The 14,261-nt window shown below is 37.5% G+C and overlaps 8 protein-coding genes across 8 annotated transcripts; 4 read left to right on the top strand and 4 right to left on the bottom strand.

Annotated features, from left to right (window-relative positions):
• Positions 1-102: 102 nt before the first annotated feature.
• EIN_283600 (hypothetical protein) lies at positions 103-1,599 on the top strand (the record flags this gene model as incomplete). The annotated part of the gene is made up of 1 exon (XM_004184112.1): positions 103-1,599. The coding sequence occupies one exon, from the start codon at positions 103-105 to the stop codon at positions 1,597-1,599; it is 1,497 nt and encodes a 498-aa protein (XP_004184160.1).
• Positions 1,600-2,100: 501 nt separating this feature from the next.
• Positions 2,101-3,159, bottom strand: EIN_283590 (minor histocompatibility antigen H13, putative; the record flags this gene model as incomplete). The annotated part of the gene is made up of 2 exons (XM_004184111.1): positions 2,101-2,295; positions 2,344-3,159. 2 exons carry the CDS (start codon positions 3,157-3,159, stop codon positions 2,101-2,103), a joined length of 1,011 nt encoding a protein of 336 aa, XP_004184159.1.
• Positions 3,160-3,739: 580 nt separating this feature from the next.
• On the bottom strand, positions 3,740-5,008 carry EIN_283580 (hydantoin utilization protein C, putative; the record flags this gene model as incomplete). The annotated part of the gene is made up of 1 exon (XM_004184110.1): positions 3,740-5,008. The coding sequence occupies one exon, from the start codon at positions 5,006-5,008 to the stop codon at positions 3,740-3,742; it is 1,269 nt and encodes a 422-aa protein (XP_004184158.1).
• A 526-nt stretch (positions 5,009-5,534) lies between these two features.
• Positions 5,535-6,530, bottom strand: EIN_283570 (hypothetical protein; the record flags this gene model as incomplete). Its single annotated transcript, XM_004184109.1, has 1 exon — positions 5,535-6,530. One exon carries the CDS (start codon positions 6,528-6,530, stop codon positions 5,535-5,537), a length of 996 nt encoding a protein of 331 aa, XP_004184157.1.
• Positions 6,531-7,335: 805 nt separating this feature from the next.
• On the top strand, positions 7,336-8,982 carry EIN_283560 (amino acid transporter, putative; the record flags this gene model as incomplete). The annotated part of the gene is made up of 1 exon (XM_004184108.1): positions 7,336-8,982. The coding sequence occupies one exon, from the start codon at positions 7,336-7,338 to the stop codon at positions 8,980-8,982; it is 1,647 nt and encodes a 548-aa protein (XP_004184156.1).
• A 440-nt stretch (positions 8,983-9,422) lies between these two features.
• On the top strand, positions 9,423-11,558 carry EIN_283550 (growth hormone-regulated TBC protein, putative; the record flags this gene model as incomplete). Its single annotated transcript, XM_004184107.1, has 3 exons — positions 9,423-10,056; positions 10,165-11,268; positions 11,389-11,558. 3 exons carry the CDS (start codon positions 9,423-9,425, stop codon positions 11,556-11,558), a joined length of 1,908 nt encoding a protein of 635 aa, XP_004184155.1.
• A 214-nt stretch (positions 11,559-11,772) lies between these two features.
• EIN_283540 (26S proteasome regulatory subunit RPN10, putative) lies at positions 11,773-12,666 on the top strand (the record flags this gene model as incomplete). Its single annotated transcript, XM_004184106.1, has 1 exon — positions 11,773-12,666. The coding sequence occupies one exon, from the start codon at positions 11,773-11,775 to the stop codon at positions 12,664-12,666; it is 894 nt and encodes a 297-aa protein (XP_004184154.1).
• Positions 12,667-12,796: 130 nt separating this feature from the next.
• EIN_283530 (serine/threonine protein phosphatase 2B catalytic subunit, putative) lies at positions 12,797-14,261 on the bottom strand (the record flags this gene model as incomplete). Its single annotated transcript, XM_004184105.1, has 1 exon — positions 12,797-14,261. A coding segment is annotated over one exon (1,465 nt), but the record flags the coding sequence as incomplete, so codon positions are not given.

Raw genomic sequence — 14,261 nt, 5'->3', positions numbered from 1 at the left:
AATAGAATAGACCAATCTCCTTGAAAAGTCATATAGAAATAGAATACATAGAAAGTGAATGCTCCAGCTATATAAAGGTGAACTGTTTACAACTAAGAAGTAATGAATATCCTCTTTGTGATATTTTGTTCAGTTGAAGTCACTTCAGTGATACTTGGAGATAGCTGCAATCAATCCTCCAATTGTAGTGACTTACTCTTAGTCTCTGGGAAGATGTGTGGAGTGACATCTCCGTCTTCCTTTACGATTAAAGGGAAACCGAAGAAATGTCAATTAGATTCTTCTTTCTGTGTAGATAAATGTGGGTTACAATATAACGGCTGTTCCTATGAATTTTGTCAAGACTGTCCACCGACATGTTTGGGGGCGACTGTGTGTTCTGAAGTCGAGTGTGGGGTGAAGTTTGATAATTGCTACGAGTATTATTGTGGGACGTGTTCTGGAGATAAAGCGTGTCACAATAACACATGTCAAGACACAAAATGTGGGGATGGTGTTTGTGAAGGGAAAGAGAGTTGTAGCACATGCCCTGGGGATTGTGGGATATGTAATTTGTATCAATGCAATGAAGACAACTGCAAGCTTCCCAACTGTCGATGTGCTACTGAAAATACTCCAAATAACATGGATCCAAAGGGATTACCTCAATTCATATTACTCACTATCGATGATGCGATTTTCGAGACACATTATACCCTTGCATATCGGCCATTATTGACTGCAAGTATCAAAGACTCTCGTGGGAGAACACCGACAATTACATTTTACAATAACAATGCTTACACTTTATATAACAGAGGATCTCATGTGATGAATTTGGGTGCCGAAATAGCATCGCACACATTCACACACACGTCATATTATGGTACGAACTTTTCAACATGGTTTAATGAATATTCATCATCTAAAAGATTCTTTAAAGCACTTGCTGAAGTCGAAGTGCGGGGAGTTCGTAGTCCCAAACTTGAGTGGAATGAGGACGAGTTCACTGTATTAAAATTATTGAATTTTAGATATGACGCCAGTCTTATCGAATCAGTCTATGGAAACACCTTTAAAAAGCTTATTTGGCCATTCACATTAGATTATGGGTGCCCACAAATTAATGACGCAAATATGAAGGGGATGTTAAACAAACGATTTAAAGGGTTGTGGGAGATCCCGTTGAGTGATTGGGTTGACGAATTTGGCGAAGGAATTGATTCAATGGACTACAAATTAGATGGCGACTTGTTATACAAATATTTGGTGTACAATTTCGAGAGACATTACAACACCACCAAAAGTCCATTTGGTATTTATTTACATGGGCCTTGGTTCACTCCATCTCGAGTAACTGTTCTTCTTAAATTTTTGCAAGAAGTCATGGAAAAGTACACAGACGTCTTCTTCGGAACATCATCGGACATCATTGACTACATGACCAACCCAATCACTTCTTTTGAATATCGAAAGAAACCAGTGAAGAAGGTTGAGGACATCGAGTGTCCATTTGGAACACAGAAACACAGATGTGAGTTCTCTGATATGACATTTGATACATGCTACATATGTACACAAGAACGCACTCTCATGCAAAATTTGGTTGTTCGAGAATAATTTAATAAGTAACTCGTTCGAATTAGTAATTCTTTTATTCTATTTTTTTATTAATAAGAACCCATTTCTTTTTAGGTGGCTTTTGAAACTATATATTATAATTAAATTTACTAGAGTACTACTTTCTTAAAGAAGATCGAACTGCTTCTTCTTGTAAGTAAGTCGTGAACTTAAAAAGAGAGAACATGGGAAAGGGTGACGACGAAGTCTTTGGTTTGTTGAATTAACAAATTTTCTATTTTAATTATACAATTATTGTATAACACATTCAATAATTATTAATGATTTTAATGGAAGACTTAGACGAAGTTAATAACACATAGAATACTCTTTAGAAATGAAAATCGGTGCTATGATGATCTTTGGCGCAGTCTTTATAGTTGGATTGATTTTATTAATCGTATACATCAAGCTCTATAAGCCATACCATTCTCCCAAGCGCTTCACTTAATTCCCACAAAAAATAAATCAAACTGAATCATTCAATTCTAGTTGTTTTGTTTAGTCTTCTTTTTGTTTCTCTTTTTCTTCCTGTTCTTCTCCTTCTTCATTATTTTCATTCTCCTCTTCTGATGAACTTTCCTCTTCTTCATCGACGGGGTCATGATATTCAAACACCTTAGCCATTTCTCCTCTGATGAGGGTATATATTGTCGTGCCAATCAGAAGGGCGGGAACTAAATATAATAAAGCTGGCTATTCATTATTACTTCCTTCCAAAGATATCAATCAAAGTGAACAAACTTGCCCATGTTTAAACACATGCATCACTACAAATGTCGTCAAAAGTCCAATGTAATATGATAATATCGATACATGGAAATACTTCGACCCATTATTAAAGGCAGTGTCAATGCGTTTCATCAGCGCAATATATAACCCCGGTATCGCAACATCGCCAAGTCCAAGTAATGACACTTTGTCGGTGAAAATGAAATGCCCATCCTTCGGAAATATAAATTTGATGGGGCCATCGACGTTCGTGGCAACAGTCAACATCACCTCACTCCCAAACACCCAGAAGATGTCGTAGACAAACAACGCAATTAACATGATCGACGCGATCTTGAACGACGGCGTAGTGATTTCTCCGATCGCCACAATAGTCAAACAGAACGCGAGGAAGTTATTGAAGGTCCAATGCTTTGTGACTGCCCAGAGTAATGAGAAGACAAAGCCAACGGCCATTCCTAAGATCTCCGATTTCGACGTTTCGAATTTGTAATTGATGATTGGAATCGTTATGCCGAATTTCTCCGGCGACGCGTACTTCTGGAAGATGAATTGGAAGAGTTCGGATACACCAACAGACCCAATGAACATGAAGTAACACGTCAAAAGATATTGCAGGTAATCCGCTGAGATAAATTTGATGATAACATACAGCCCAAGCAACACTAAGCTGCTGATCACTGTCATCGACGCTACGTTTTTCATATTCATCGACTCGGTCGTTTTCTCCATCACCATTTTCTCGGAACGGCGAGCTCCAAGTACTAACGGAAAGAATGGAGCAATGTACAACCCAACACTCGATATGAGCTCGTAGAAGTTCGGCATTTGACTCTTTCTAGTTCCAGTTCTTCCCTATTTTTAATTGTCTTCTTTGGTATTTGGACGTCGGGTGATAGATTTATATACCCCTCAGTCGTCGGGATATATATCAAAATAGTTTTCTTATAGTCAGTTATTCAATAATTGTTATTATAGTTATAAAACTATAATATATAATACATTTTTTCTATTTCTCAAATATTGGAAAAGAAATAGTTGTATATTACTATAATGTATGAATAATATAATATGGTTCAAATAATTTTTTTAAAAAAAAAGTGAATGGTAATTAAAGTTAGTTATTAACTAAATAATATCATTTCTAATAAAACTAAAAAAGCATTAATTACAAAATAAAAAAGAGAGTTAATATTTTTAATTTTTATATTGTATTTTTTTAGTAAATATTATAAAAACAATCTTAATTAATAATAAAAAAATAAAAAGTAAAATATTAATAAATATAACTATAATTCACCAATCCAATTTAATATAAAAAAATGATTTATGAAACTAGTTGTTCAATTAAAATTTTATTTGTGAATTGCTACACTCAAATAACATTCAAATAATAAAATGCATTGTATTAATCCTTATCAGCTTTAATGACAGCACCAAGCATAACACTAGCGCCAGCTGTGCAATCCTCTGGTGTGGAATATTCCTCTTCGCAGTGTGAGAGTCCCTTTCTCGATCTGACAAAGACCATTGTAGTTGGGATTCTATAAGCACAGAATTGTGCATCATGTCCGGCACCAGAATGAATGAATTCGTAATCGACCTTAGCATCATCAGCAGACTCTTTCACATACTCAACAAGCTTCTTGTTGAAGTAAACGGTGTCTCTATTCCACGCTTTCTCCACTACACACTTACATCCATTGCCCCAAGTCTTTTCAGCAACACTCTTCACAACAACTAAGACTTTCTCGAGTTCCTTTGGATCGACGTGTCTCACATCAATTGAGAATTCGAAATACTTTGGTACGCACGTGTGGACATTTGGTTGGCAAGAAACTTCACCGGTGGTATACACCAACCCCGGGATATTCAATTTATCAATTTCAGTATGGAGATACACAAGGGCCTCAGCAGCTGCAAAGAACGCATCGTGTCTTTGATTCATCGGGAACGTTCCTGCGTGGACCGTTTGTCCGAAGAATTTAATCGCGTAGTTAAACATCCCCAGTACGCAGTCGACGACTCCGATTTGTTTCTTATGGTTCTCCAAAATGGGTCCCTGTTCAATATGTGTTTCGAACATATACAAATACTTTTCGGGACACAGTCGATTCTTTTTCTCTCCTTTAAATTCGCTCTTCGCTAACATTTCACCAAAAGTGGTCGTGTGGTCGACTACAGAAGCACTTTTCATCATATCTTCCTCAACAAACCCGCTTCGAATATTCTCCGGCAAGTTATCGTAACACACTATTCCTGAACACATCATAGCTGGCATATATAACGACCCTTCTTCATTGGTCCATATCATAGCAGTCAATGGGTGTTTGTGTGATATCTTATTGGCATGGACTGTCTCTAAGACTTCCATCGCACTCATCACGCCCAAAATCCCATCGTAATTCCCTCCGTTCTTAACGGAGTCACAGTGCGAACCCATCACTATTCTCTTCGCAGTAGAGTCTGTCCCTGGAAGGGTCGCGTAGATGTTAGCTACGTCATCGTACTCAATTTGGGCACCAATCGCTGTCATACGACGGAGAAACTCTTTCCTGGCTAAGGTGTCTTCTTCAGACATGGTATATCGAGTAATTCCTCCATGGCCCGCGTCGCCAAACTTGGAGAATGTGGCGATCTTGTCGGTCATTCTTTCTAAGCTGCATTGATGTGCCATGTCGTTCTGCTTATTGAGTTGAGATTAGTCCCCTTTTATATCGTTTTCGTTCAGTCCAATCGGTAGACCAAAATTTAACGAATTTTATTAATTAACATGTATTTGTATCGAACAAACAGTTTTTTTGGTGTTCATTCGAATAACTCGTTAATTTTTATTCGAATTTATGTGTTATAATGTAAATAATTAAACTCGTTAATTTTTATGGTTTTATTTAATAAATATAGTGTTAATTAACAACAATCAAAGAAATGAATTGTTTTTGAGAAATATAAGAACACCATTTTGATATTCTCTCAATTTCTTTAGTCTTCGAAACTAACGTGGTGACTTGGTGTCACTTATTAATACCATCAATTATTTAATATATAATATAGTTTAAATTTACTATTTCCTTACCCATTTTTATTTATACAAATATCAGACAATCTATTTATAGTATAATTTATAAGATAAATAGTTAAACCATAACGGACAAACTACAAAACAATAAAATAACAAGACCGTTGAAAAGAGATTGAAAGTCTTACTGAAGTAATGTCACTTTCTTTTCACACTTCTCCTCACTTTTGTTTCGCGGGGTGAGTATCTTCTCACTCGTTTCACCCTTGTCAATCTTCTCACTTCTCTCATATCTCTCATTTCGTTCCAGATTTTTAATCTCTGCTCTCAGATCTATTTTATTCCTCAATACGTGCCTCTCATTGGTGCTGTATTCATTTTTCTCTTCCTTCACACCACTTTCTTTTCCGTGCGTCTCACTCATTCTTTTTTCCTTTTCTGTTTTTTCCTTCAAACTCCGCAGTTCTTTTGCGCCACAAAATCTCAAGATTTTTCGTTCCACCCCATCATCTCGAGATTTTTTTGGTTTCATTTTGTAGCACTCCGATCTATCAACTTTAATTGGTGCGAGGACTTCCTGTATTGGTGGATTATGTTCGACTGGTTTTGGCAGTGATTTCTCTGAAATCATCATCTCCTGGATCTTCACGATGTCTTCTTGACTTATAGGAGGCTTCGATGGGACCTTTGGGAGTCCCAGTCTTGGGTGTTGTGGCTCCGGTTCGGCTTTCGGGAGTTTTCGTTGTGGGACCAATGCGCAGTCTTCTAACAAGAGTTGATTCTCTTGCTCGAGACGCGTTAATTTACTCTTTGCCATTGACCCTTCTATTGAAGACTGAATACGGAGACTTTTCTCGTTCTCGACTTCTCGACATTTCAGGTCGAGCTTCTGCCGTAATTCCTCAAGTTGCTTCTCATAGAAAACTTCCTTCTGCTTCATTTTTTGTGCGTATGAAAAAGTCGCCTCGTCAAGACCCTTTTTGAACGTCGTCACTTCGGTTTGCAAGACAGTGATTTCCTTCTTAAGGTCACCATTGGTCCGTTGCATGAATTCGAGTTTTTGATCGGCAAGGCGGAGTGCGACATATTCGTCAAATGGAATTGTAATTGTTGTGCCTTGCTGTGGTGGTATAGGAGGATTCATTATTGACTTGGTTTGATCTTGGTTGATGCAGGTCATGAGAATGGCTTTTTTACTATTAGAGTTAGAACATAGCAAAGTAAATTTATCATTTTACACTATAGTTTGGTATAGTTGTTTTAATTACCATTAAATAGGGAAAAGGGTCTGGAAGATTCTTTTTGAAAAGTTATTTTTGGAATAGTTTCAAATATGGTTTTGGTTGATATTTGACTAGCTCTTTTTTTAAACAGAAAAGACAAGAGAGTAGTTTCAATTAAACTAGAGTATTAGTTCAAAACCCTTCCTATTTCTGGAAAATAAAAAGTAAAATTATAATTATTTTTTATTATTGAATTTTGATAATGTGTTTATAATAATATTATAGTATTTAGTAAATTTATTTTGATCAATCTAAATGAATAATCTAAAAATAATTACCTGAAAAGTGGGTATTTTTTAATATTAATTATATAATACTATAAATACTATAAAAATATTATAATATTTATAGTAAAATAAAGTAAATTATTTTATATTTTAATTAAAAATAGTTAATAATTAAAACAAGTTAAATTATATTATTAATTTGTTCAACTATTTATACATGTAATTTTTTACAATTCAAATCTTTTAAGTTATTACTTTATAGTTTAAAAAATAATTAACTAATAGATATATTCTTACTATTGAAATCACAACAAACTACTAAAACAATTTGAAAATAAAATTATAATCCAACTATTGTTTTATTGAGAAAAAGATTTTTAAATCGTTTCTGCTTTGGAAAGACGAAAGGTAACAGTCAGAGTTGAATCATCAAAATCATTTTTAAAATCAAAACCCTTTCAAACTGAGATGTGAAATGGATGATACGCCCGACATATACACCTCTCCAAAAATTATTACCGAAGCGCAAGAAACGCCCTCCGCTCCTCATTCCGCAGTAGATTTAAATACTCCACCTATTAAAATTAAAGCTCTTGGAACAGTTAAATTGACTGGACTACTCTTTATCGCAGTAGTTGGTGGAGCGTATGGAGCAGAACCAATGGTCCAGTCAGCAGGTCCACTGGTTTCGACTATAATAATGATCACTTGTTCTCTCTTGGTGATGTTACCAATCTGTTTGATAACAGCGGAGTTATCAGCGGCTGTTCCAGGCTGTGGTGGGATGGTAGATTGGGTCACTTGTGCCACAACACCTTTTGCCAATTTTTTCACGATGTTTGCGACTATTATATCGCTCATCGGAGCAACCATAGACAACGCTGTGTACCCAACACTCTTCATTGGGTACTTGACTGAAAAGGTTCCCGAGCTTCAGTGGTGGGCGACATTACTCATTAAATTTGCAGTGACTTCTGTCGCAACGTTCTTGAATATCATTGGCGTCGACATCATTGGCAAAATTAGTGTGTTGTTTACAATATGTGTGTTATTCCCATTTGTGGTGTTTGTCTGCTTTGGTGTGTTCAGTCCTGATGCGCACTGGAGCAACTTAATTGACACTTTACCATTCAAAGAGATGAATTGGTCACTGTTGATATCGGTGTTGTTTTGGAATATCAATGGAGTGGATGGGTGTGGCAACATATCTGAAGAAGTGAAAGAGCCCAAGAGGACTATTCCAAGGTCTATGACGTTATTAGTTATTATGACAGTGATGACATATATTATTCCATGTATGGTAGGGACGATTCTAGATGACAATTGGAGTCAGTGGGTAGAAGGATCTTTTGTATCGTTGTGTGGGAAGATATCACCCGAGTGGGTAGCGAAGACTTTACCGTGGTTAATGTTTTTGGGAGGGCTTGTCAGTTCGTTGGGGTATTTATTAACACTTTTGTGTACGGCTTCGAGACTTTTTCAAGGGTTCATCGACTTGGACTTCCACCCGTTTCTCACGAAGACACTTGGGCATGTCAATAAACGATTTAATACCCCCGACGTAGCTATTATTCTGCAAGGCGTCTTAATTTTCATCTTATCAGCTTCAATGGATTTTGATGAGTTGGTTGGTGTTGACTCGGCGTTTTATGCGATTCGTGTGCTGTTCATATGTGTGTCGTACGTCATATTACGTTTCAGATACCCCACGATGAACAGACCATATATGTTTGGCTCCAATTTAGTGATGGCGATGGTCTTTGCAACACCTCCTATTGTGTTTTGTATTTGTTGCTGCATATTAGGGTTATTGTCTTCGACCGTGACCATCATCTTGGGTGGAGTCTTGTTGAATGTGGTGATGATTGCTTCAATTTTCTTCTATTGGTTCTTCCCACACGAATTCAAATTACATGACGCTGTACAAGGGCTCTTTGCAAACTTTGGAGAGGAAGAAGATGTGATTGACAAGATAAAGAGAGAGAACAAGATGAAAGAAGGCACTATAGCTATTGAAAATCAGAACGAACCGAACATTGGGTATTCAATGAGTACAGAAAGTGGGTCGAGTGAGACTTCAAGTAATGCTGGCAGTTTGAAAGAGGCGATTATCACCCCATAAATGAGTTGAACTGATTTATTGATTTCATCGATATATTGTTTTTGAGTCATGTCTTTGGACAATTCTTGTCGTTTTTCAGCGACTTAATTTAGCATCTTTCCTCTTTGAAAGATTTTGTTGAAAAATAGTAAAAGAATAATACCATTTTTGATGGATTTTTCTCGCCAAAAAGGCACAACAAAAAGTTGTTTGTTATTATAAAATAAACCATTTAAATACTATTATACAACGGCATACAAATTGCCATTCAAAACAGAAGCTATAAATAAACTATAAAAAGAATCATAGAATTAAGATAGAAAAGAAGCCACAAAAGGATAGAAGTCCCATTGAATAAGAGGAGTTATATGAACGAAAAAGTGGGTTTTCTGGTTTGAACTAGAAAACGGTTATGGATTTGAGATTTGTTCAAACAAACTCGAAATCAACTTGGACGGAGGATGTCTGAAGACTCATATGAAGATTCATACGAGGCTGGGTACGAAACAGACTCGGGGGATGATGACCAAGTCCAATTGAAACCGATCACTCGTGAAGTTTCAGGGAAGAAAGTGACTGAGCGTGTCTCTCCTGCATTTTCATTTGCATTAAGCGCGGGGAGACAAGACGTCTTAAGTGACAAATTACTACCTCCGTACTTATCCGTCCACGACTCTAAATTGAATTTTAAGTCTCAAATTGATGGATCGACTGCTTTACATATTGCTGCAGAACAAGGGAAATCCAATTTAGTGAATCAATTGCTGAAGGCAGGGATCACTAAGAATTCTAAAGACTCCAATGGGAACACCGCGTTACTTCGTGGGGTGATAGCTGGTCGAACGAATGCGTGTGTATACTTAGCTAGGAAAGTCAAGAAGAGTGGGATTGATATTCAGAATGATTTGGGAGACTCTCCCATTTATGTTGCGTGTCGGAGAAATAACACTAAACTCCTTGAGAAACTGGTGAAGTACGGAGGAAATGTTAACGCACATAATAATAAAGGTATTACCCCTTTAATGGTCGCTTGCTTCTACCTGAATATAGAAAACATGGACATCTTGATCAAAGCTGGCGCATCTTTAGATGCTTGTTTGTTCTTCTTCAATAGTAAATATATTACTAATGAATACTAAACTATTCACTAGTAATATATTTACTATTCGTTATAGTATCTAGTGATGATCGAATAACAAGTAGATGACGGAGACCACTCGAACTGTTTGCATTATATGGCGAAGGCAAAGGGCCTTGCAAAGGTCACGAAATTTGGACCATTTTTCGACTATTTTCGGAAGAGTGTGAAATTAGCGGAGAGTGCTGATGTCAGTGGGAACCAACCGTTGTACTATGCGTTACAAAGTAAGTGTGAACCCCTTGTCAATTTCTTGTTGAATGTGACGTCATTAAAAGATGTTCGGTTGGTCTATAATGAGACGAGTAGTCCTCTTCCTGTCGAGGCTGAACAAACAGAAGTGAAAGTAGTCGAAATAGATAAGAAGACGGATGAGTATGGATATGTCCAAGAAACGATTGAGGCGCCACAAGTGCCTGAAGTCGTGAAAAAGATTAATGTGGAAGACAAAGAAAAGAAGTGGACGGTCATGTTAGATGAATGGGTCAAGACGAGTAAAACGCCGCGATATCTCTTTCGAAGAGTATATAAGTTCATTCCGATCAATCAGAGGAAAAGGTATTGGGAAATTGAACTGAAGGTCGAAAGCAGCGAAACGGAGTCGCCGGGATATTTCAATCGGATTGTCGAGAATCAGGAGAGAGGACATGACGATGACCAAATCCATAAAGATGTCATTCGAGCACATCAAAATAACGTCCACTTCATGACGAAGTTTGCGGATGGGCAAAGAACATTATTTAGAGTGTTACGGGCTTGGTCGATGCAAGATAAGGAAGTTGGATATGTTCAAGGATTCTCTGATTTGTGTGGGTTCTTAATACTTGTGATGCAAAAAGAGGAGGACGTGTATTGGGGGTTTAATACTATAATGAACGATCCAAAGTATAATTTGCGACAAATGTGTTTGCCCGATTTTGTAGGGATAAAGAAGTGCGCATTTGTTTCCATGAAAGTCATGAAAAAATATCACTCAAAGATTTTTTATCATTTAAAAGAGATTGATTATGATTTTGAAAATTGGCAAACGTTCATGTTCGAATATTTCATGTTATGGTTCTGCCGAAAATTCCCAGTGGAGTTGGAAGTTAGAGTACTCGATATCATCTTTTTGGAGGGATGGGAAATCGTTTTTTCTTTTTTTAGTACCATTTTACATTTCTCAAAAGGTTTGTTATAGTATAATATAGTATAATATAGTATAATATAGTATAAATATAAATATATGAAATATAGTATTATATAGAAGATATATAGTATAATTATAGTTGATATGAACTAATTTCTAGAAGCTATTATGAAACTAGACAACCCAGACTTTGTTAATAAGGGATTAGCAGAACCAATGGAACTGATGGGAAAGAATTACGACGAGAGAAGGTTCTTTGAGTTTTTGAAAAAGGGTCGAATCACGCCAAAGGAGATTAGAAAGTGGTTTGCGATTGCTTCGCCGAAATGAACTTGAAATGTATTTTTGAGATGTGTGAGAATTGAAATGATGTTAGTCGATTTTAGTTTTGAGCGAACAAAAAAAACCAAAACGCAAAAATAAAACAATAAAAAAGTTTGGAAGAGAGAAGGCTCACAATTTTTGGGAATGAGACGTGAGATTGTGGTTTGGAAAAAGAAAGTGAAAAAAAGAAAAAGGAACTTTAAAAAATAGATACTAAGCCATGCCTGAGTGCGTCGTATGTGTGATAGATACGTCGGATTATATGAACAACGGTGATTATAACCCTTCGCGAATGGAAGCACAAATCGAAGCCGTCCAATCCATCACAACTGTTAAACTTCAAAAAAATCCCGAGAACTACGTTGGCTTTATAGCAGCTGGGAGTGAGTCGAAGAGGATATTAGTGACTCCAACGAATGATTTTGGGAAGATCTTGAGTGGATTACACCTTGCCAAAGTGGGGGGATTGAGTGATTTTAAACAAGCACTATTAGTCGCGAAATTGGCGTTGGCCAACCGTGTCGAGAAGATCTACACACAACGTATCATTTTGTTTGTCGGCTCCCCTATTAACATGAAAGAGGAGGAGACGGCGGAGATCATCAACGCACTGAAAAAAAATGGGATTGCTCTTGATATTGTGTCGTTTGGGGAAGTCGTCGACAACGCGAAAGTCCTCGAAACGTTTCCGGCGGGAATGGGTGAGGAATGTACACTTGTCACCGTCCCCGCTGGACCACACGTGTTGCTTGAAATGATCTCAAAAACACCCATCATCATGAGAGATGGCGGGCTCGGAGCATTTAATCCAGAGTACGATCCTGAATATGCCGCCGCAATTCGAGCTTCAATGGGAGAAGGAAATGCTACTTATAATGAAGAAGAAGAATTAGCAAAGGCTATTGCCGCTTCTTTGGCTGATATGGAGGATAACAACAGAAGGCCAATGGAGACCGAAAAGGCTCCAGAACAACAACACAACCAACAAGCGCCACAAGAAATCGAGATGGACGACGAGATGAAATTGGCGATTAAAATGTCAATGGAACCGGAGAAGAAAGATGAAAAGAAGGAAGAGAAAAAAGATGAGAAAGAAGAAAAGAAAGATAAGTGACGACTTTGAGGTTTTTCAACCTTCTGACTTAGCATTTTACTATTTAGTATAGTTTATTTTAGTATAACTGAATTTCAAAACCGGCCCGTCATGTGGTGTCGACAGAAGCAATACAACACACCTTTGTGAATTAAAAATGTTTTGAGTTGAGCTTTTGCCACTCGAGTTTGAGGTCTTTAGAGTCCACAGGGCGGAGTTCATTAGCGGAGTCGTTCTTCTTAGCCAAATCGAAGCGAGATGAAGCTTCGACGTGGAACACAGTTTTATCTTGATCAGTGTAATCTGTTCGAAGGCCAAGAGTGATTGTCTTTTTGTTTGCACGAGCCTCACGAGCAGTCACTTTTGTATTCTGAGGATTTTCTTTCTTTTCATGTTTTTGTGTGGGAGTGCGTGAAGGTGACTCATTTGAAGGATTTAAAGCTTGTGTGAAACCTTCATATGTTCTTCTTCGTTTTGCGAATTTAACTAACCTGTTCTGACTTATCCGACTAGTTGGGTCCGACATCACTTTTTCGAGTTTGGTGAGGTTGTCTAGCTCTTCGGGTGTTAACTCTTCTTTGACACCTTTTTCGTCTTCTTCGGTCTCAACGGATTCGAATATTATTGCACTAAATACACGGTTGGCAATTTGACTGATGTTTTGAAGTAAAATTGGCAACGTGTAGTAAAACGCATTTGCGAATTTGGGTAACCAGAATGGATGGGCGACACACGAATACGACAAAAAGCTGAGTTCTTCGTTTGTGATCATCAACACTGCAGCATCATTGTCATACACATCACAGTAATTCGGCGCACTGAAGATCGTGATAGTCACCGGAGAACTCGAACAGCCTTCAAAATTCATTTTACACCCACTCTTCTGCACTTCATGCCCTCGAACTATACAAACCATGTCATTCTTCACTAAAAATCGCCTCACTGCACTAAACCCATAGGAATAACTACACCCCCTCACACTATTAAATTCATACATCTCCTTCTGAAAGGCTATTTGTTGGTCGCGACTATAAGCTTCATACAAAGAGTCGTCTAAAGGGTCACTCCACAACAAATCACAGAAGAGCCCATCTTCTGGTGGTTCTTGAAATCTGTCGATGATACTGATGTCACTCAGTCGTTGCATAGAAGGAGAAATGCCTCCATGGACACAAAAGAAGTTACCCAAATCGGAGTGTATAATAGCACAAAGGGGTAAACAGTCGAACGTGTTCATGAATTCGTCATAGATTTGTGTGTTATATTTCCAAAGGCATTCTTGTTTGAAATTGAAGTAACTTGTCATCAGTCGGCACTCGTGGTTTCCTCGAAGTAAATGGATTCGATCCGGAAATTGAAGTTTGAGACATATAAGTAAGATGATGACTTCGGTTCCGAAGCACCCACGATCAACATAGTCCCCAAGAAATAATAAATTCTCTTTAGTGTTATTAAAGTCTTGGTACATATTACACAAATCATAAAACTGTCCATGAATATCTCCAAAGACTGCGGTTTGTCCATCCATTGTTATTATATTTGCTTCACGTCGTAAAAGAGTTTGGGCACGATCTAATATTGCTGTTAATGCAAGTGGATGAAGTCGTCCTTCTTGC

The sequence above is a fragment of the Entamoeba invadens genome (assembly GCF_000330505.1).
Source record: "Entamoeba invadens IP1 unplaced genomic scaffold scaff_1105074725665, whole genome shotgun sequence".
NCBI lineage: Eukaryota > Evosea > Mastigamoebida > Endamoebidae > Entamoeba > Entamoeba invadens.
This window is presented reverse-complemented; position numbering and strand designations above follow the sequence as displayed.